Source organism: Biomphalaria glabrata, chromosome 7, assembly GCF_947242115.1.
Source record: "Biomphalaria glabrata chromosome 7, xgBioGlab47.1, whole genome shotgun sequence".
Classification (NCBI taxonomy): Eukaryota; Metazoa; Mollusca; class Gastropoda; family Planorbidae; genus Biomphalaria; species Biomphalaria glabrata.
The window spans coordinates 2,446,263-2,466,256 of NC_074717.1; the positions used below are offsets into that span (position 1 = coordinate 2,446,263).

At 36.9% G+C, this 19,994-nt stretch overlaps 1 protein-coding gene across 1 annotated transcript in view; it reads right to left on the reverse strand.

Annotated features, from left to right (window-relative positions):
* The window catches only part of LOC106063047 (ATP-dependent DNA helicase Q4-like), a 402,519-nt gene that overhangs the window by 319,343 nt on the left and 63,182 nt on the right, over window positions 1–19,994 (reverse strand). Inside the window, exons 13-15 of the mRNA XM_056034885.1 lie at window positions 14,479–14,751; window positions 12,072–12,254; window positions 1,627–1,766 (exon numbers count right to left, since the gene is read on the reverse strand). Coding sequence (XP_055890860.1) covers window positions 1,627–1,766; window positions 12,072–12,254; window positions 14,479–14,751 — 596 coding nt within the window. The remainder of the gene's footprint in view (window positions 1–1,626; window positions 1,767–12,071; window positions 12,255–14,478; window positions 14,752–19,994) is intronic.

Here is a 19,994-nt window from a genome sequence, read left to right on the forward strand (position 1 = left end):
AAACTTTCTGGGCTTCAGGACTATTCACAGAAAAGGCCCTGGGGGAAATATAGAACCAGACTTCTTTGAGCATACCAATTTACAAATCTGAGCAGTGGACCCAGTCCTGAGCACTGGCCTACTCTGTCTGCACTAAAACCTTTGTTCAGTTTGGAACAATCTCACATCCAAGGAATAGAATGCAATCACTAAGTGAAGACAGTACCATAAGAATATCAAAGGTCAAAAGTCTATAGACAATACCATAAGAATATCTAAGGTCAAAAGTCTATAGACAATACCATAAGAATATCTAAGGTCAAAAGTCTATAGACAATACCATAAGAATATCTAAGGTCAAAAGTCTATAGACAATACCATAAGAATATCAAAGGTCAAAAGTCTATAGACAATACCATAAGAATATCTAAGGTCAAAAGTCTATAGACAATACCATAAGAATATCTAAGGTCAAAAGTCTATAGACAATACCATAAGAATATCTAAGGTCAAAAGTCTATAGACAATACCATAAGAATATCTAAGGTCAAAAGTCTATAGACAATACCATAAGAATATCTAAGGTCAAAAGTCTATAGACAATACCATAAGAATATCTAAGGTCAAAAGTCTATAGACAATACCATAAGAATATCTAAGGTCAAAAGTCTATAGACAATACCATAAGAATATCTAAGGTCAAAAGTCTATAGACAATACCATAAGAATATCTAAGGTCAAAAGTCTAAAGACAGCCCATGTTATAACTCTAAAGGAACACAATACCATATGAACAGCCAATGTCTTAACTCTATGGATAAATCATGTCATAACTGTAGAGGAAGACGATACCATATGAATAGCCAATGTCTAAACTCTATGGATAGATCATGTCATAACTCTAAAGGAACACAATACCATATGAAGAGCCAATGTCTAAACTCTATGGATAGATCATGTCATAACTCTAAAGGAACACAATACCATATGAAGAGCCAATGTCTAAACTCTATGGATAGATCATGTCATAACTCTAAAGGAACACAATACCATATGAATAGCCAATGTCTAAACTCTATGGATAGATCATGTCATAACTCTAAAGGAAGATAAGACCATTCTAGTGCAAGTTGTATCAGGTAATAAAAATGTTTTTGAGAATTGTGTTTATACTCAGGTCAACATAACTGTCAGATGTACAGGTTCAACATTTAAAGTTGGTTCAGAGAAAAATGCTTGTTACAAGTAATATAGAATTCTTTAAGCTTAAATATCATGCATAGCTCCAAATTCCTGCAGGTACATGATTTTCTAAGCTGAAACTCCTGAGAACTATCAACCAACTCAGGTGTGTACTGTAGTGAGGTCTACCTACTAACTCAGGTGTATACTGTAGAGAGGTCTACCTACTAAGTCAGGTGTGTACTGTAGTGAGGTCTACCTACTAACTCAGGTGTGTACTGTAGTGAGGTCTACCTACTAACTCAGATGTGTACTACAGTGAGACCTACCTACTAACTCAGGTGTATACTACAGTGAGACCTAACTACTAAATCAGGCATGTACTACAGTGAGACCTACATACTAACTCAGGTGTATACTACAGTGAGACCTACCTACTAACTCAGGCATGTACTACAGTGAGACCTACCTACTAACTCAGGTGTATACTGTAGTGAGGTCCTGATGAGTGTAGCCACACGTGTTGTCTGTTCTCTACGTGAGCAGTAGATAATGATACTCTCACAGGATTTGAACCGATCTCCCTTCAGTAACTCTATCAAGGCCTGTAAACACACAATTACAAATCATGAAATAATTCATTGAAAGTGTGGTAGTGATATAGAGTTCATACAGACATTAATCATTTAACACCAAAAGTAATTTCAAAAGAAACAACAATATATTTGGGAAACTCTTGAAACTACATGATACAAATTAATTATACCAGATGTCCAAAATGTTTTTGAGCTAGTAATTAATAACAAGAACTAACCAGAAGATGTCAATTATTTTATTGTTTAAATTTTTTTTAGTTTTAAAATTTAGATTAATGGGGTGGGGGGGGGGGGGCAATGGTTGATGTCATTTTGTTCTTTAAAAAATTAATCCTATGCAATTTAAATTTAAAAAAAAAAATAATTTCTGAACAGTCCAACAATTTCCTTTTGTTTCCTGTTTCCACATTTGTGACATCAGATTGTTTGGGATTTTTTTGTTTTTTTAAGTTCATATAGAGACACTAAGCAGAAATTAGGGGAAAAGACTTTTCTGTGGCTTTAAATGACTCTTCTGTGGCTTTAAATGACTTCTATGGCTTTAAAATGACTTTTCTGTGGCTTTAAATGACTTTCTGTGGCTTCAAATGACTTTTCTGTGGCTTTAAAATGACTTTTGTGGCTTTAAATAACTTTCTGTGGCTTTAAATGACTTTTCTGTGGCTTTAAATGACTTTTTAAATGACTTTTCTGTGGCTTTAAATGACTTTTCTGTGAGTTTAAAATGACTTTTCTGTGGCTTTAAATGACTTTTCTGTGGCTTTAAAATGACTTTTCTGTGGCTTTAAATGACTTTTCTGTGGCTTTAAATGACTTTTCTGTGGCTTTAAAATGACTTTTCTGTGGCTTTAAATGACTTTCTGTGGCTTCAAATGACTTTTTTGTGGCTTTAAAATGACTTTTCTGTGGCTTTAAATGACTTTTCTGTGGCTTTAAAATGACTTTTCTGTGGCTTTAAAAGACTTTTCTGTGGCTTTAAATGACTTTTCTAAGTCTCCAAAGGAATTTTTATGTCTTTAAATAACTTTTCTATGTCTTGCTAATACAAAATTACAAAACTAAAAGAAAGACTAAATCTACAAGCAGTTAATTTTGACTGAAGTGTGGGACATGTGAGCTCAATTGAAACTTATTAGAACAGAAATGCCTCTTATAGACTAGTAGGGGCAACTGAAACTTATTAGAACAGAAATGCCTCTTATAGACTAGTAGGGGCAACTGAAACTTATTAGAACAGAAATGCCTCTTATAGACTAGTAGGGGCAACTGAAACTTATTAGAACAGAAATGCCTCTTGAAGACTAGTAGGGGCATCTGAAACTTATTAGAACAGAAATGCCTCTTATAGACTAGTAGGGGCAACTGAAACTTATTAGAACAGAAATGCCTCTTGAAGACTAGTAGGGGCATCTGAAACTTATTAGAACAGAAATGCCTCTTATAGACTAGTAGGGGCAACTGAAACTTATTAGAACAGAAATGCCTCTTATAGACTAGTAGGGGCATCTGAAACTTATTAGAACAGAAATGCCTCTTATAGACTAGTAGGGGCAACTGAAACTTATTAGAACAGAAATGCCTTTTATAGACTAGTAGGGGCATCTGAAACTTATTAGAACAGAAATGCCTCTTATAGACTAGTAGGGGCATCTGAAACTTATTAGAACAGAAATGCCTCTTATAGACTAGTAGGGGCATCTGAAACTTATTAGAACAGAAATGCCTCTTGAAGACTAGTAGGGGCATCTGAAACTTATTAGAACAGAAATGCCTCTTGAAGACTAGTAGGGGCAACAGAAAACAAGGTCAAGCTGACATCTTTACAGAAGGTTGCCATTCAAAATAGCATTGGGGTAAAGAGTTAGGCACATTGCTAAAAAAAAAGATTTTCAGGTTGCATTAACCAAGTATTTCAATTGATAAAGATGGGGAGAGGATTTTATTTGTAATAAAAATTTAATACTGACTATTACTTAACTTTAAACCAAAGAAGATCTCTGGACTAGAAGGCATTGCATAGACATACAAAAGGATGGCCTAATAAAATACATTATACCATCACAGATATTGACTTCACAGATATTGACTTCACAGATATAGACTTCACTGATTTAGACTTCACAGATACAGACTTCACTGATATTAACTTCACAGATATAGAATTCACTGATATAGACTTCACAGATATTGACTTCACAGATATAGACTTCACTGATATTGACTTCACAGATATAGACTTCACACATATAGACTTCACAGATATAGACTACACAGATATAGACTTCACAGATATAGACTTCACTGTTATTGACTTCACAGATATAGACTTCACTGAACTTGACTTCACAGATATAGACTTCACAGATACAGACTTCACTGATATTGACTTCACAGATTTAGACTTCACAGATATAGACTTCACAGATATAGACTTCACAGATAAAGACTTCACTGATATAGACTTCACAGATACAGACTTCACTGATATTGACTTCACAGATTTAGACTTCACAGATACAGACTTCACTGATATAGACTTCCCAGATATTGACTTCACAGATATACACTTCACTGATATAGACTTCACAGATATAGGCCTAGTTCCTTGATATCAGCCATTGATTATATCATTACAGTTATAGACGTTGCTTCTTGACATAACCCAATGATTATATCATCACAGATACAGACCTAGATATCTGACACACTGCAAAGTTTCCGTTGACAATGACCAAAGGAAAATAAGAAATCATTTCTACTTAGTGGTAAGAAAGTCCCAGTGTGTGTGTCTTGGGAAGAGGAATTGACCAGAGCGGCGAGAGCGCGGACAGGGGGAAGCACCAAATTAATTTCTCACACTGGTCTCCTGACACTGGAAGGACAAACAGAGTATAGGCTGTCAATTTCCCCTTTCCAGACCGCCCCCCCCCCCCTCCCCACCCCCACCCCACTGGGAGACAATGTTAAATATAGATAATTATTCCCGTAGAGCAAACAGTGACAGGACGAAGATGAAATCAGAACCAACTGATCAGTTGTAAGTACAGGCCATTGGAGCCGCATCTATTTCTGGCCATGGGATTTCCAATTCCTTGAAATTAGAGCCAGTAAATACACGACCAATCTATCTCCAGTACATCACATCGTATGGCAGGGATACTAAACATTTCAAGATCTGAATCGAACTAGACTCTAGATAACTTGATCTTAATTAGACCTAATATCTAGAGAGCTAGATCTATAGTAGTCCATATCATCTAGATCAGTCTTTCCCAATCCAGAAGCTCTGAATAGATGTTCCAGGAACTACTGAAAGAATGAGCTAACCACGTAACTCTCTCTAACAGATTTAACGGGAAACTCCGATGTTTTTTTTTTCAAATTTGAGTTATTGACATATTTAAATTCTGCGTAAAAAGTTGTAATAGTAAACATTTTACCATTTTGTATTTAAATGCTTAGAAACATTTATGAATAAATTAGACAGTAAATTTTTGACATCTCCAAAAAAAACGGGGTGCTTTGAGATTATGTTTTTATGTTAGGCATTCGTCACTTCCCTCAACAATACTGAAAGAGAAACTTGATTTAACCAATCGTATCGCTTCATTCTTACAGTAGCTGTTAGTGACGGCCTAGTCCAGAGCTGTGGTACAGTTATATAAATAGATAGAGATCTAAAAGCATTAGGATAACCAACTCGATAAAAAAAAGTAACATTTTCATCTAAGCCCCTCGCTGTTCTAAAAAGTAAAAAGATCGTGTGTCTGACTGATTCGAACAAACTGGTCAGTGTAAGGGTAGTCTGGACTACGTGTAGTTGGTCATGACAAGACAACCAAGCGATAGTGTTTGTTGTGTGTTGAGTGGTCAGGCGAGAAAATACAGACTGCTGTGGTTAGTCAAGCATGTAAATCTACTTTCAACGAGCATTTTTTTCTTTGCTTACAAGATCTATATCTAAGTGCATAGACGAAGATATATTTTTTTACGAAAATGTAAACTTTACTGTATGGTCTCGCGTTATACAATAAGTCAATAGATTAAATTAATAGGTTAGTGTGACGTCACATAGAAACCCGGTAAAAATCTGATAGTCTGGATGAGCAGAAAAAATATGTCAGAAAAACAGTTATTGTTGCAAATTTAAAAAAAAAGAATAATATATTCATTATCTGTAAATCAAAACACATATTATATCAAAAATGGTCAAAACCATCGGAGTTTCCCTTTAATCAAAGTTCCGTTAAATACTCAGAATGTGCGATGTGTTCCGTAAAGGAAAAAGTTTGAGAAACACTGATCTAGATCTAGAATATCTAGATGTAACTCTAGATTCAGTGACTAGTATGGATTCAGTTCAGATCCTGCATCTCCCTTGGTTGATTTTGATCAAATCTAGTTTTTCTTATAAATTGCAGAACAGACGATAGCTCACGAAATAAAATACAATAATTACCCATGTGTCAATCTAATTGACCATCATGATAGTAACTTAAGCTTTACTGTCATTGGCATTCCTGGCTGATTAAAAAAATTGTTTCATTCTCTGATATCACAAGGGAAAATACAGTACTCAGTAGATTTAGGAATTCGTCCTGGCATAAGGAATAAGAAATGTCCTTTATCTTTCAATAAGTTTTTTCCCCCCTTTAGCTGCTGACCACAAAGAGCAGAGGGAACTCAAACTGTTACAGAAGTCAATGGGAAGAGACTCAAGGGTGGGACACATGAGAAGAGTTTGTGTAGGCCTTCTTTGTAACTTATGGTTCTGTATTAGGCCTATATTAATTAATGATATAGCCTAGATCTATCTGTCTACATGTGATATTGCTTCTGGCAAATCTTCAAGCTATGATTTGTAGGCCTAATGAAAATAATCAATGGCAATTAATATTTTTAAAAAATTCTATTCGAAATCAAGATATTTCAATAAATAAACTAACATCTAGATCATTATTATTATGTAGATCTAGTAATAGTTGAAAATGAAAATCTATAAAGGAGCATCATATTTTTTAAAATCGAAACACGAATTTAAAACAATGACGACAGGCATTTATATCGTCTGCTTGCGCTATGACGTCATCACTCGCAACCATGATCTCTTTGCACCGCGCTGCACCTAATCTATTAGCCTAACTCCCTAAACCAAGGGGGGAAAAAACATAAATCTAGACTAGGTCTAGTTCAACATCAAGAGATGTAGCTTTGGGGTGAAACTCATTCATTACGTCACAAACCAACCCGAACCCAAATCGCGTTCAGATACAGATCGATCTAATCTAGACTAGGATCTACAGCTCAGTAATGAGAGTCACATTTTCTTTTTGAAGTAAGCTCGAAGAGGTTTAAACTTACGGCTTGAGCATGGTTGAGTTCAGTTCAGTCAATCAGTGTCTTGAGTCTAGATTGGATCTAGTCTACTAGATTATAGATCTAGACATAGTATTCTAGTTTCAGTAATATTTTGGCACCTGAAAGGCTCCGTGATTACTTTAGATGATAATATAGATCTAGATCTATTTATGTTTAGTTTAAATGTCCTATTCTGGATCCTAGAGAACTTAACCTTTTTTTTTTTATTTTTTGTTCGTATTCGCATTGCAGATGGAGGAAGTAATGTCAACACTCTGAACCGGAAGTTTTTAGAATGGCGTGGCCCTGGAACGAGCACGCAATAAATTGGATTGGTTCTGGACAATATTTGGATAAAACACTGAATACCGCGCGGTTCTCAGAAGCTTTAACCCCCCTTCATACTAATACGATGAGAAAACAGAAAAATCATGAACCTTTGGTAGTATCTTCCTTGGACTCTTGACCTTAATACTAACGGTGCGTTAGTGGAATCTATGACTAAGCTCGCTGGACACGATCCAGCCAGCAAGGCTAGCCTCGTCTGTAGATGACTGAATTGATATTTCCCGCTGCAGAGCTTTGGAAATCTTTTTTCTTAGCTTTGTACAGATCTATCTTTCAAGACTTCGATGCACATTTAGACTATTACGTTGTGATTTATAGTCTTTTCAAAATATTTTTTCCTCTATTTAGATTGCAAATTCATGGGTGGGTGGGTGACACGGATCTAAAAAACGGCTCTAACATTTTTTCCTAGTTAATAGCTATTCGGCCACACTGGGAAAAATCTGTGACCATTATAATTTTTCAAATAATTTTTTCAACATAATGGACATTATACCTATGGGGTAAAACTTTAAATTATTACATTATAACTGTGTGGGGAAAACTTAAAATATAGGACATTATAACTGAGACAAAACTTAAAAAATAGGACATTATAACTGTGTGAGACAAAACTTAAAATATAGGACATTATAACTGTGTAGGACAAAACTTAAAATATAGGACATTATAACTTTGTGGAAGAAAACTGTGTTAGACAAAACTTAAAATATAGGACATTATAACTGTGTGAGACAAAACTTAAAATATAGGACATTATAATTGTGTAGAGTACATATCTTAAAATATAGGACAACTGTGTAAGGCAAAACTATACTTAAAATATAAAAAAAAACAACTAAATCTGCAGAGCATTCTAATAGTTGGACACAGTCTCAGCGTGGTGAGAGAGAAAGAAGGAATACACGAACTCTATGGAACTTAAATAAAGAAAGAAAAAACTAGTTTAGATCTAGGTCTACTTATCTATTTCCAGAGGGCGTGTAACTCAGGCGCCCTGGTCATGTCACGTGTCACATAAAAAAAATTTCTTGAGAAGATGGGAGACGAGCATTAGTTACTTAATTATCGGATAAGGTCAAGATTCTGACAATGTTGACTTCATTAGTGTTTATTTATTCACAGGGTCAAGGTTGATTCGGGGTAAGGAAACAATAAAGAAAACGTTTCCAAAGTGTGTTAGCAGACGAGACCTTTGATTGTGGATAAAATACTCTCTAAGACTTAAGATGAACGTAGCAGCTTAATTAGACGCTATGTTTATTTAGAGAGTACTATACAGAGCACGACGGAACAGCGTTTATCTTAACTTAGATTTATATCGATACCAGCATTACCCACCGGCTACGCCCGCTAATTTATCCCCAGGCTATATATTGTTTATTTTGCCATGGATCCCCACCCCCCTCTCTTTGTTTCTTACTTCTAACAATAAAAGGCCCACTTGTAAACGTCCCCCATAAATCCCTTTGACCAATTAAGTTTAGCATCTATTATGACCAATTCAGTTTAGCATCTATTACGTTGGATTGGACCAGCCCGTAAATTTGAGTATCGCCCCCCCCCCCCCAGCTCTCCGCTATAATAAATCGTCTTGTTTGCAATGACTACTCTTCTGTTTCTCAGTTATCCCTTATTTGTTCCCCACCCTTAGAAACTAGTCCTATATACAATCTCTTGCGTATTCTTTCGGCGCTTTAACGAAACAAACATAAAGGCTTTGTGATGCTTTTTGACAAGAGCCATTTTTTTGTTTTTAAATTAAGACTAAGACTAAGACGTGCTTTATTGATCCTTGTGGAAACCTGTTGTGATTACAAGGACTCTTTTTTCTCTTATTGCATGGAACGCTCACATAATATTTTGGCGGACCCTTCCTCCCTCCATTTGAACTCTCCTCTAACATAATGTGGGCCCCCATGAATCATAGTATGTTGGCCCATAAATCATAGTATGTTGGCCCATGAATCATAGTATGTTGGCCCATGAATCATAGTATGTTGGCCCATGAATCATAGTGTGTTGGCCCATGAATCACAGTATGTTGGCCCATGAATCACAGTATGTTGGCCCATGAATCATAGTATGTTGGCCCATGAATCATAGTATGTTGGCCCATGAATCATAGCATGTTGGCCCATGAATCATAGTATGTTGGCCCATGAATCATAGTATGTTGGCCCATGAATCATAGTATGTTGGCCCATGAATCATAGTATGTTTTGGCCCATGAATCATAGTATGTTGGCCCATGAATCAAAGTTTGTTACGTTCATTTAGAACGGCCCCTGTTTATATAGCCCCCCACACACACACACACTCACATTTTTCAGGACTCGGTCACAATCCCTAAAAAGTAATTCTAAATAAATCCCTGACAGTTCTTTGGCTTCCTAATTCAATAAGAAAGTATTTCATAAAAGCTCTTGTGTTATTCCTTAGTGAGACCACCTTTTTTTTTGTTTGTTTGTTATCACTATGGCGTCTAAATTTATTTCACACAAGAATTATATTATCTTTCTATAATCTCCACCCTCAAAACACAAATAATATAGTTATAACTACTGCTCTTTTTTATATATAATTAAAACAACATATATTCAGCTCATATCTTATATAATACAGACGTTACTTCAAAAAAAGAAGATGATTACGTCCTACGCGTCATGCATTTAGTCATGCATATTAACCAATGACTTAAATTCTGCCAAGTCACTGGTTTTCCTGGCTAGCTCAGGCAACCCATTCCATGCTCTGATAGCACTAGGGAAGAGTAAATATCGGCTTTATATGACAAAAAAAAAATATATTGTTTTTATATAATGTCTACAAAAGCAAGATACGCGCTAAGTTGAAAGTTATACACTGAAAGAGTTTCAATAGCGCTTCAAAGGGAAGGAAATATCTCTATAACCTTGCGCTGCCAGAGGAGTCGGCAATACCCCAAAAAAAAACAACGTATTGGGTAGAAATTGCGAATAAAAAACCGTTTTAACTCTTTCTCTCCGTAATTATTTACCACATTCTGGTGGAATCAACGCTGGTATCGTCAGTTAGGAGAGAAAGAGTTAAGCGCTGCGGTTTCCATCATGAAGATTGCTTAGTTGTTCTAAACACAAGCTAAGTGATACCAGGTTACATTTTCGTATTTTTTTTTTCGTCCTCCGTAAGTGGGAGAGTTAGTGACAGGTGAGAGGTGAACGATTGAACGAATCAGTTAGGGTCCTTGCCTATATATTATACCGGTATTTGTACAAGAGTGAACTATTGTATGTACATGTAAATAATGTCCTTTTTTCAACAATCCAAATCTTTGGGAAAACTGGAGACTCATCATTAAGTGCATTGGATACAAGACCTAGGCAACTCGTAGTTACGAATACGTGTCATGAAACCATCTCGTACAATGTGTCAACACATGTCTGCGAGACACAAATTTAATGATCTCATTTTTTCATGAAACACATTTTTTTTTTTTCCACTGAACATTTCAACACACTGCTCCGAAGTCTAAGACTAAACTGTTCATACAGACATCCCTGGTCATAGCTATCGTATCTTATCTTATATTATACAGACGTTACTTCTACGCATCTAGTCATGCACGTTAACCAATGACTTAAATTCTGCCAAGTCCCTGGTTTTGCTGGCTAGCTCAGGCAACCCGTTCCATGCTTTAATAGCACTAGGGAAGAAGAAGCATTTGTACAAATTTGTCCTAGCATATGGGTCGAGGAATGTGCCTTTATCTTTGTCTCTTTCTGAGTATTTTATTAAATTTATTTTGTATTTGAAAATTATGGTTAAGTGTCAATGCAAACACTACAATCATAACTATAATATTAACATGTCAGAATGTAAAACAAAAAATATACTAATAATTAAGAAGACAAAAGGTTGTATTATTGATTTTTTTTTTAAATATATTTTTGGCTCATCGGCACATTTTCTGTCATGTCGTGCCCTTTTAATTTTGTCAAGACTTCTCCTTATTTTCTTAACAAATACAAACGAGACACTAAAAAGTTTACAAGTTACAATTAAAGTATTAAAATCAGCTTATGTATGGTTCAGGGACGCGGTGGCTGAGTGGTTAAGCGCTCGGCTTCCGAACCTAGGGTCCTGGGTTCAAATCTCAGTGATGACTGGGATTTTGAATTTCGGGATTTTTAGGGCGCCCCTGAGTCCACCCAACTGTAATGGGCACCTTTAGTTGGGGAAAGTGAAGGCAATTGATCGTTGTGCTGGCCACATGACACCCTGCTCGTTAACAGATGGCCATAGAAACAGATGACTTTAACATCATCTGCCCCATAGATCGCAAGGTCTGAAAGGGAAACTTTTTTTTTTTTATGTATGGTTCAAATATTAAAAATTATAGTTTTAGAGTATTAATGCAAATCTTAGTGAATATACCCGCAAATGAATTCACTTAGATTATAGCAGTCAGACCCACTTGTCGGATAAACCCAGTACTATCCCAGGATCTACACTGTCAGTACATTGCGATTGTTCGTCTTAGAATAGTTCCTTCTAATATCCTGGTATTATTGAAAAGTATAGCAATTGATTCCCTGATACACACTTATCTATATAAAATAGCATTACCTCATCTCTGTTGGCGTCCCTGGATACGGACAGTACCAAGTTGTCGGGCACGGTTGCTCCACGAACCGTGGCGGTCTCTGGGTCTTCAATCCCAAGATGCTTGACCACGTCCCTGCAGGTTGACCTCGTGGCTGTGGCAGTCAGACCCAGGAAGCACCTGACACCGTAACGCTGCCGGAGTACCTGAACAGAGCAACAAGGGGAAAGAATTAGAGCAGTGGATCCTCAAGGGGGAGCAACTCGTCTTGCACGTAAAATTTGATTGGTAATGTTTCCTTAATATTCTGTAACATGATGGGTATACGCTCTAGTACAACTAACGATCTCATTTGTGTATACGATTTTTTGAGGATGAGTTTGGATGGATATATTTAGATGCACCTGTCAACATAACGAATACACAAGTATTCTAAGTATTATATATATATAGCCTATAGTTTTTAATTGATATGAATGTATCGGCTTCGGGTAAACCCATTTTCGCAAAACTAATGTTATTTTCGTAGCGAAAGAGAAAAACTTGAAAGGATCATTAGCTAAGTTTAACACATCTAAATCCAATCCACTACACTAGTAAACACAAACTAGGACCCGCAGGCCGCGGGTAATGTCAGGCTAGTATATATATCTATTTTTTGTTTTATTTTGTTGCATTGTAAATGTCGGAATGATTCAATATTACCAAAATTCAAGAAAAAAAAATTCTCAGAGGAGACAGATAGAGGGAGGCAATTGTAGGGGCGTAAATTATAGGGGCGTAACAAGAACATTTAGATAACACTTTAAAAAAAAAAAAAAAGCTTTTATTAATAGTAGTTGTATCAATTAGTTTGGACAGTCCTGTAATTAAATTGGTAATAGAGCCAGACTACAAGGCTTTTATAAAAATAATATTTAAAAAAAAACGGGAGGGAACGACCTGAATTTGATCTCATGGCTCAAGCCTTCTCAGGCCAACACGTTACCCACTCTGCTGGTGGTGAGCCTATGAACATGGGAGACTGTACAGTTATGTATTGTTTCTATTGTCTCGTCCTATTTTTGTATGTTGTGTTTACTAAGACTCGAGCGACGCCCTATAATGGGGACTAATTCAGGTTATCCCATCACTTTAGTAAAGTACAAATTCTTTCCCTTGTTTTTGTTACCAAACAAATAATTAATAACCAAGACATAACAAAGTGGCAAATTTTTTGCTTATTGATTCGTATGTTGTCAGGTAAAAGAAATAATTGTGCGCAATTTGAGCTTGATCCAAGATCGGGTGTGGAAAAAATAAGGTGTAGAAACTTTTGGCCAGACAGACAGAGTGTTGATATAGACTTAATAAAAATCATAATTTTGTGCAAATTAGATTTTGATTTTTTTTTAAACATGTCCATTAGCTTCACGGTTCATAAATGGTTTAAGAAAAAAAAGGGCAGAGAATGTAGACTTGAAATATCTAATACCGAGACAAACGCAGAGAGTAATATATATTGGGGGAAAAAAAAGCAAGTTGGCCAGGTAGCAGCCCAAAATGTCAATTTCTATGCAGATCTACTAGATTAACATTTTTACATATTCTTCGCCTGGCCAGTTTGGCACAGCATGAAGTCAACAGTGTAGAAAATCGAGTCAAATGACTGATGAATGGGCTGCTTAATTCGTATGGTGTAAGATTACGATCAATTTGGACCTGTGACTTGGGCTGTTGACTTAACAATTAAAGATATGGCCTGGGCTATTGACTTGTTGTTGAACAGTCTGCTTGACGAGATTCTATTTCAAACACAATTAAATCTTAATTCATTGAATTCCTTTTTTTTTTATGACAGACTGAGGTCACGTGTTCTTCTACTGAAGGTCGTAGTTTCAACATTTAAGAAACCATCTTTTATTATGCAAGTATCTACCAGGAGGCGCGATGGTTGAGTGGTAAAGCGTTTGGCTTCCGAACCGAGAGGTCCCGGGTTCGAATCTAGGTGAAAACTGGTATCTTTAATTTAGGGATCTTTAGGGCGCTACAAGCTCTAATGGGTAACTGACATTAGCTGGGTAAAAGTAAAGGCGGTTGGTCGCAAATGTCCCATCACTGCGGTCATTGTTTATCCATGAGACATTCAGACAAGGTGTTGGTCCAGTCAAAGACAGGTAAATGTCTGGTCACTGCGGTCATTGTCAGAGAAGCTAGCGTGGAGAAGTGTGGTCAGTATGGATACTTTATAATCTATGACTATAGTATAACGATGATGCTAATGATACTGACGAGGTCGATAATAATAATAATGGTGAATTTTGCTTGCTCTTTGCGACTCTTTTCTTCAGGCCGGCTTCACTTCCGGTGAAGTGTATTTCCGGTGAAGTGTATTTCCGGTGAAGTGTATTTGTAAAGGCGATTGGTTGCAAGCGTTGTGTTGTCACTTACCTTGCAGAGTCGGAGATATGATGGTCTGAAGTTGTGGGACCACTCAGACATACAGTGGGCTTCATCGATGCAGGCGAAAGCGATAGGAGGCAGGCGGTCCGGGCCAGGAAATGAGCCTTGGCTCGAGCCAGACCGGTCGACGATGGCTTCCGGTGAGATCAAGAGGAAGTGAACTTTGCCCTCCCTGAGGTCCGCGAGCACCGCATCTCTCTGGGCAGGGGTCATTCCTGAGTGTAAACATGCTCCTCTTACCCCAGGGGGCAGCTCAGATATCTGTGAAGAGAAGCAAGAGACGGGGGAGAGTGAGGAGGGAGGTACTGACCAATAGACTAAGTACATTCCGACATCCTTACACTTATTGATTGGCCAAGCTAATATAAAAGCATGTGGCGGGGGGGGGGGGAGAGAAAAAAGAGAAGTGCGTGAGCACTTGCTGCGTAGAAATATCTCAATAGGCTTCGACTAGAAATGTTTTTCCAAAGGACAACTTAGGGAAGAAAACAATGTTAAACAATAACAACATATTATTATTGTGGAATAGAATTAAATTAGCTCTCAAACAATATTTCAGCCCAGATAAATCAACAGAACACCCATCTGACGTGGGACAGCAGTAATTGGGCTGAAAACAGGGGCGATAACAATGATACATTTATCGGTGTCATTTCGAGTGAATATTTTAGTTGTCCATGTGTTATATAATTTTAGTTTAATGACAGGATGATTTCATTATACAATAATATAATGTTGTTATTCTCAATATGTTTCCCATTACTTTAAGTGTTTTTGGGTTTTATTTTTATCCTTTATTAGTTTGAGCATTTGTTTTTATTGGCTGCTCTAGTTTTATAGACCGTCATGTCATATCAGTTGAGCTCAAATAGCAATGAGTCATTTGGACACTTCACTCTCGAATGAAACTTCCCTTATCTGCAACTTCTTTTATCTGAAACATATCTGAAACTTCACTTGGCTGAAACTTCATTTCACTTTACTTATCTGAAACTGTTACTAATCTGAAATTTCACTTATCTTAAACTTCCCTTATCTGAAAGTTCACGTATCTAAAAACTTCGCTTATCTGAAACTTCACTTAAGGAAACCTTACTTGGCTGAAACTTCATTTGGCTGAAACTTCATTTGGCTGAAACTTAACTTATCCCAACGGCCGATCAAACAAAAAAAAAAAACACAAAAAAAACTACAAATGTTGACTGTGGCTGCCGAAACTGTCCATAACTTTACTAATGAATTGCTTCTCGTCGCGATGGATGGCAAGCTGGCGATGAAGCTTATCGTTCAGTTGCTGATATTCTTATTCACGTTGCAGTTCTTGCATCATTCTAGGTTGAACTGAGCATTATTACTGTTCGAAAAGCGAGACAATGAAGAAACGAACCAATCAAGATACGTAATGTAAAGGCGTGATCTGTAATAACTCCCAACATCCAAACATGTGGTTTTCGTTCTGTGTGTCTGTCGACAGCGGTACAAAGTTTGTCCGTCAGCAGTCTGGCCTTCCTCAAGATGGCCATCCGAAACTTCACTTATCTGGAACTTCTCTTCGGGAAATTTTAATTGGCTGGTAAAAGGCGAATAAAGATGGAGGCGGCACTGTTGCAATACGAGAGACACTCGAGCTACTTATATAACTCATGTACCGCTGTAATGAGCGTCATCCTCGTACTCATATCATGTTCAGCAAAATGTCTTGTAGAGGGCCTGTTTTTGTCATGCAAAATTTTTCAGCAAGAACTAGGTACGACACATTAAGAGAAGCCGCCACCGTTCTGAGATATGAAAGTCGAGTAGAATCCCTTTAGCGGAGACGCACTGAAATTTCGTTTTATAAATGTTCTGAATCAATCTAGTTGCAGACGACTCTGGCGAAAAAGAGGCTCATTCTACCAGGTCCTACTTGGAAGATGAAACAACGTCTTTTAAATAAGTCATTTTAATTTTTTTTTTTTCAACATTGTTAAAATCATTTTTACTTGATTATTCAGATGTGAGCACGACCTTTTAATTTGTCAACACGCCTGGAGCCTTAGTGTTAAAAACAAAGCAAAAAAACACGCTGGTTGAAGGAGCAGGAATCTAGGGGAGTGAATCGAATGGCTTAACTAAAACGTACACTTAAGAAAGAAAATCGTACAAGCTCTTGATACACTGTTTGACTCTCTGGAGCACTGCATTGACTTCAAGATAAATGTATTTTTATTTCTATCGCAAAGTCAACAAGTGGTTAAGACCTTCAGTTTCAAAGGAAACTTTGCATTAGAAAGTGTGTTACCGGAAGTCAGAAAAATCTGGAAACAGGTCAAAGTACAGCCTTGTTATTCAGTAACATCTTCAAAATGTTTTCCAATTCCATCATTTGAAAAAAATCCGTTTCAGAATTCTTAAGGACCATGCGTCCGGAGCTTGTGATTTATTTTTGGTACCTGATAAGTTATATAATCTGTGATTCAATTTTGGTACCAAATGAGTTAAGCGATTTGAATCCGTGGTTCATTTAGGTACTGGATGAGTGAATTCAAGTGTTCTGAATCTGTGATTTTTCAGTGTATAGAGGCCACAGACCATCGTATGACATCAGAGACAACAATAAAATAATATTTAAAATAAAAAGTGAAAGAAACAAAGTGTAAATCTTTTATTTTTGTTTTTGGAGCCGACATTAACCTACATTTTCTTGTGATCTATGTTCCCTTTTTTTATGTGGGTGGTGAAGGAGTTTTGGTTAAAAAAAAAAATTAAAAAAGGGTAAAGGAAATATATCTGGGCTATGTGGGAAAATTCTGGAAATCAATATAGCATTAGGATGCCAGTAGGGATTTCTGGGCAATTAGTTTGACACTTAGTTTGAACATTAAGCCTCATGCCTTTGGGCTCACCTTCTTAAATATCTTTTGGAATGTAGGTGATTAAAATCAGAAGATAGACTTGGCTTACTTTTTTTCTTGTATTTACAGGCTTAAAATATATGTGTTGATTAGAATCTATGGGGAATTTGATAAATGGCATTGTTAGCTTAGAGTGCAGTCCCATTGTAGAGTGGTCAGGAAAGATTAGAGAGAGGCAGAATAGAGAGTCACATTGAATAGGGATAAGGAGAGATTAGAGAGAAACAGAATACAGAGTCCCATTGTAGAGTCATAAAGAATAGAGAGAAACAGAATACAGAGTCACATTATAGAGTGATCTGGAAAGATTAGAGAGAAACAGAATACAGAATCACATTATAGAGTGATCTGGAAAGATTAGAGAGAAACAGAATACAGAGTCACATTATAGAGTGATCTGGAAAGATTAGAGAGAAACAGAATACAGAGTCACATTATAGAGTGATCTGGAAAGATTAGAGAGAAACAGAATACAGAGTCACATTATAGAGTGATCTGGAAAGATTAGAGAGAAACAGAATACATGGTCCCAATGTAGAGAGATAAAGAATAGAGAGAAACAGAATAAAAGTCACATTGTAGAGTGATAAGTAAAGATAAGAGAGAGACAGAATAGATAGAAAGAATAAAAGAAAAAGAAACTAAAGAAAGAAACACTATATAAAGATACAAAGAAACTAGTGGACGCTACAACAATGGATTGGACAAACCCATGTGAAAGTAACGTGAGGCCCACTGATGGAGTCTGATCAAGTCGACAATGTTTACTAAGCCAGGAAGTCTATATGTACAGCTTGGGACTGCATTTTCCTTGCTTCTGTCATGGACAGTCTAGTTATGTCCAAGTTATTTTCCCTTGACGCGAGAACAATCGACGCGTTTTCGGGTTTCGTTGAGGAGGAGCAATTTCTTTTAAAGTTTGATGTTGATGGATGGCCGTCGTTACGATAAGAGGCAGACAATATTGCCGTTTGAATACAGAACAAATAAAATGTGAGATGTTACAGTCTCAGCGTATTGCCGCTATTGAAATGAGAACTAAATCTGGCCATGGAGGAATAACTGTAATAGGTACCTGACATAGGTTGAAGAATTAAGGAGGTTGGTCGTTGTACTGTCCACAAGACACTCTTAGTTAACCGCTGTCCAACATCAACTGCCCCATAGATCGCAAGGTCTGAAAAGGGTTTGCCATGAAGGACTACTCAACTTGATACTGAACCGATAGATGTTATTAATGCTTAAATTATTGCAGCAAACAACATGAGCGTATTGCTTCTCTATTCCTCATTGGTTATGTTCTGATTTCCGCTTCTCTGGCAGACGACTGCAACCCGAGAAACAGGAAATGACCTTCTAGTGTTGCCAACTTGAAATCGAGTGATAGACCGACTGTTATCCCGAAATAATGAATGCATAGAAAACCTTGCGATGTATTGAGCCTGGTGGCGGGATACATATATCTGTGAGCTGCTAGATTGAGAGGTTCAGAGGATATGAACTGAAGTTATTTATCGATGTATGCAATCATACGAGTTTTCAAATGAGCAATGAAGTGGGTTGACCTAGTTTAGTTTAGAGATTATGTTAGTTCTATAGTGCATTGTTTTTAGTGACGGTAACAGTAATGACGTCGTCAGACGGACCAATGACGTTGCTGAATACGGGTACAAGAGAAGAATATGGCTAGGACTTGTAGAAAGATGCATATTGAACTGACTGCTAATTAAACGTCGGATAGATGGACAAGACGATCATCGCCATCTGTAAATAAACATCCGTTGAAATCTGCACAAGTTTTATTAAGTATATTTAATTGTTGTGTCCCTTGGGCGTGTTCGGGCTCGCGTTTGGAATAGTGAAATAGCATCAAACTGACAACGCACAAAAAATTCAAGCCAGGACAGAAGGCTTACAGTGGGCGTTTAAAACTTTGAGACTCAAATGCAAATGTTACTAAGCATGGCATGTTTCTATGCACACGCTTAACGAGGCTGCTGTTTTGCCATCACAATAATCCACTGCCCTCACTTTCCACGGCAGTGACCAGGTGTCTATTGAGAGGTCGATGAGTGTTGTAGATGGTCGTTGACTTAAAGCCCCAAACTGCCGGTAGGCAACTAAACCGCTGAAGGCGTATTTTATTTTAACTTTTAAAACTTGAACTAGCTCGAATAACTTTTTTTGTGGACAAAACTAAATAGAACTTTTATTACAAGATTATTATTGTTATAACACTATAGACAAAATCTAACTTGAGATGAAAAAGAAAATAAATGTAGTAGACTTTAGTAAATACTATAAAATGGTATTTTGAACGAAATCCAACTCACTACAAAACACGTCTTTTCACTCTGGCATTCTGGAGTCGTGTACTACCTAAGACAGCTGACGACAATGGCGATTATCTTGCATCATTCACACCTAATCGCTAACCTCTTCCAACCGTCGCCATAGAAACACACACACATACTCAATAACAGTGAGAGAGAGAGAGAGAGAAATGGAAATAATATTATTCTACTTCTTTTTCTAAATATATCGACGTTGGAGTGGACAGTTTGGACAGGTCCATGTAAAAACTGTCCACTCTGAGTGCTCGGGATTAAG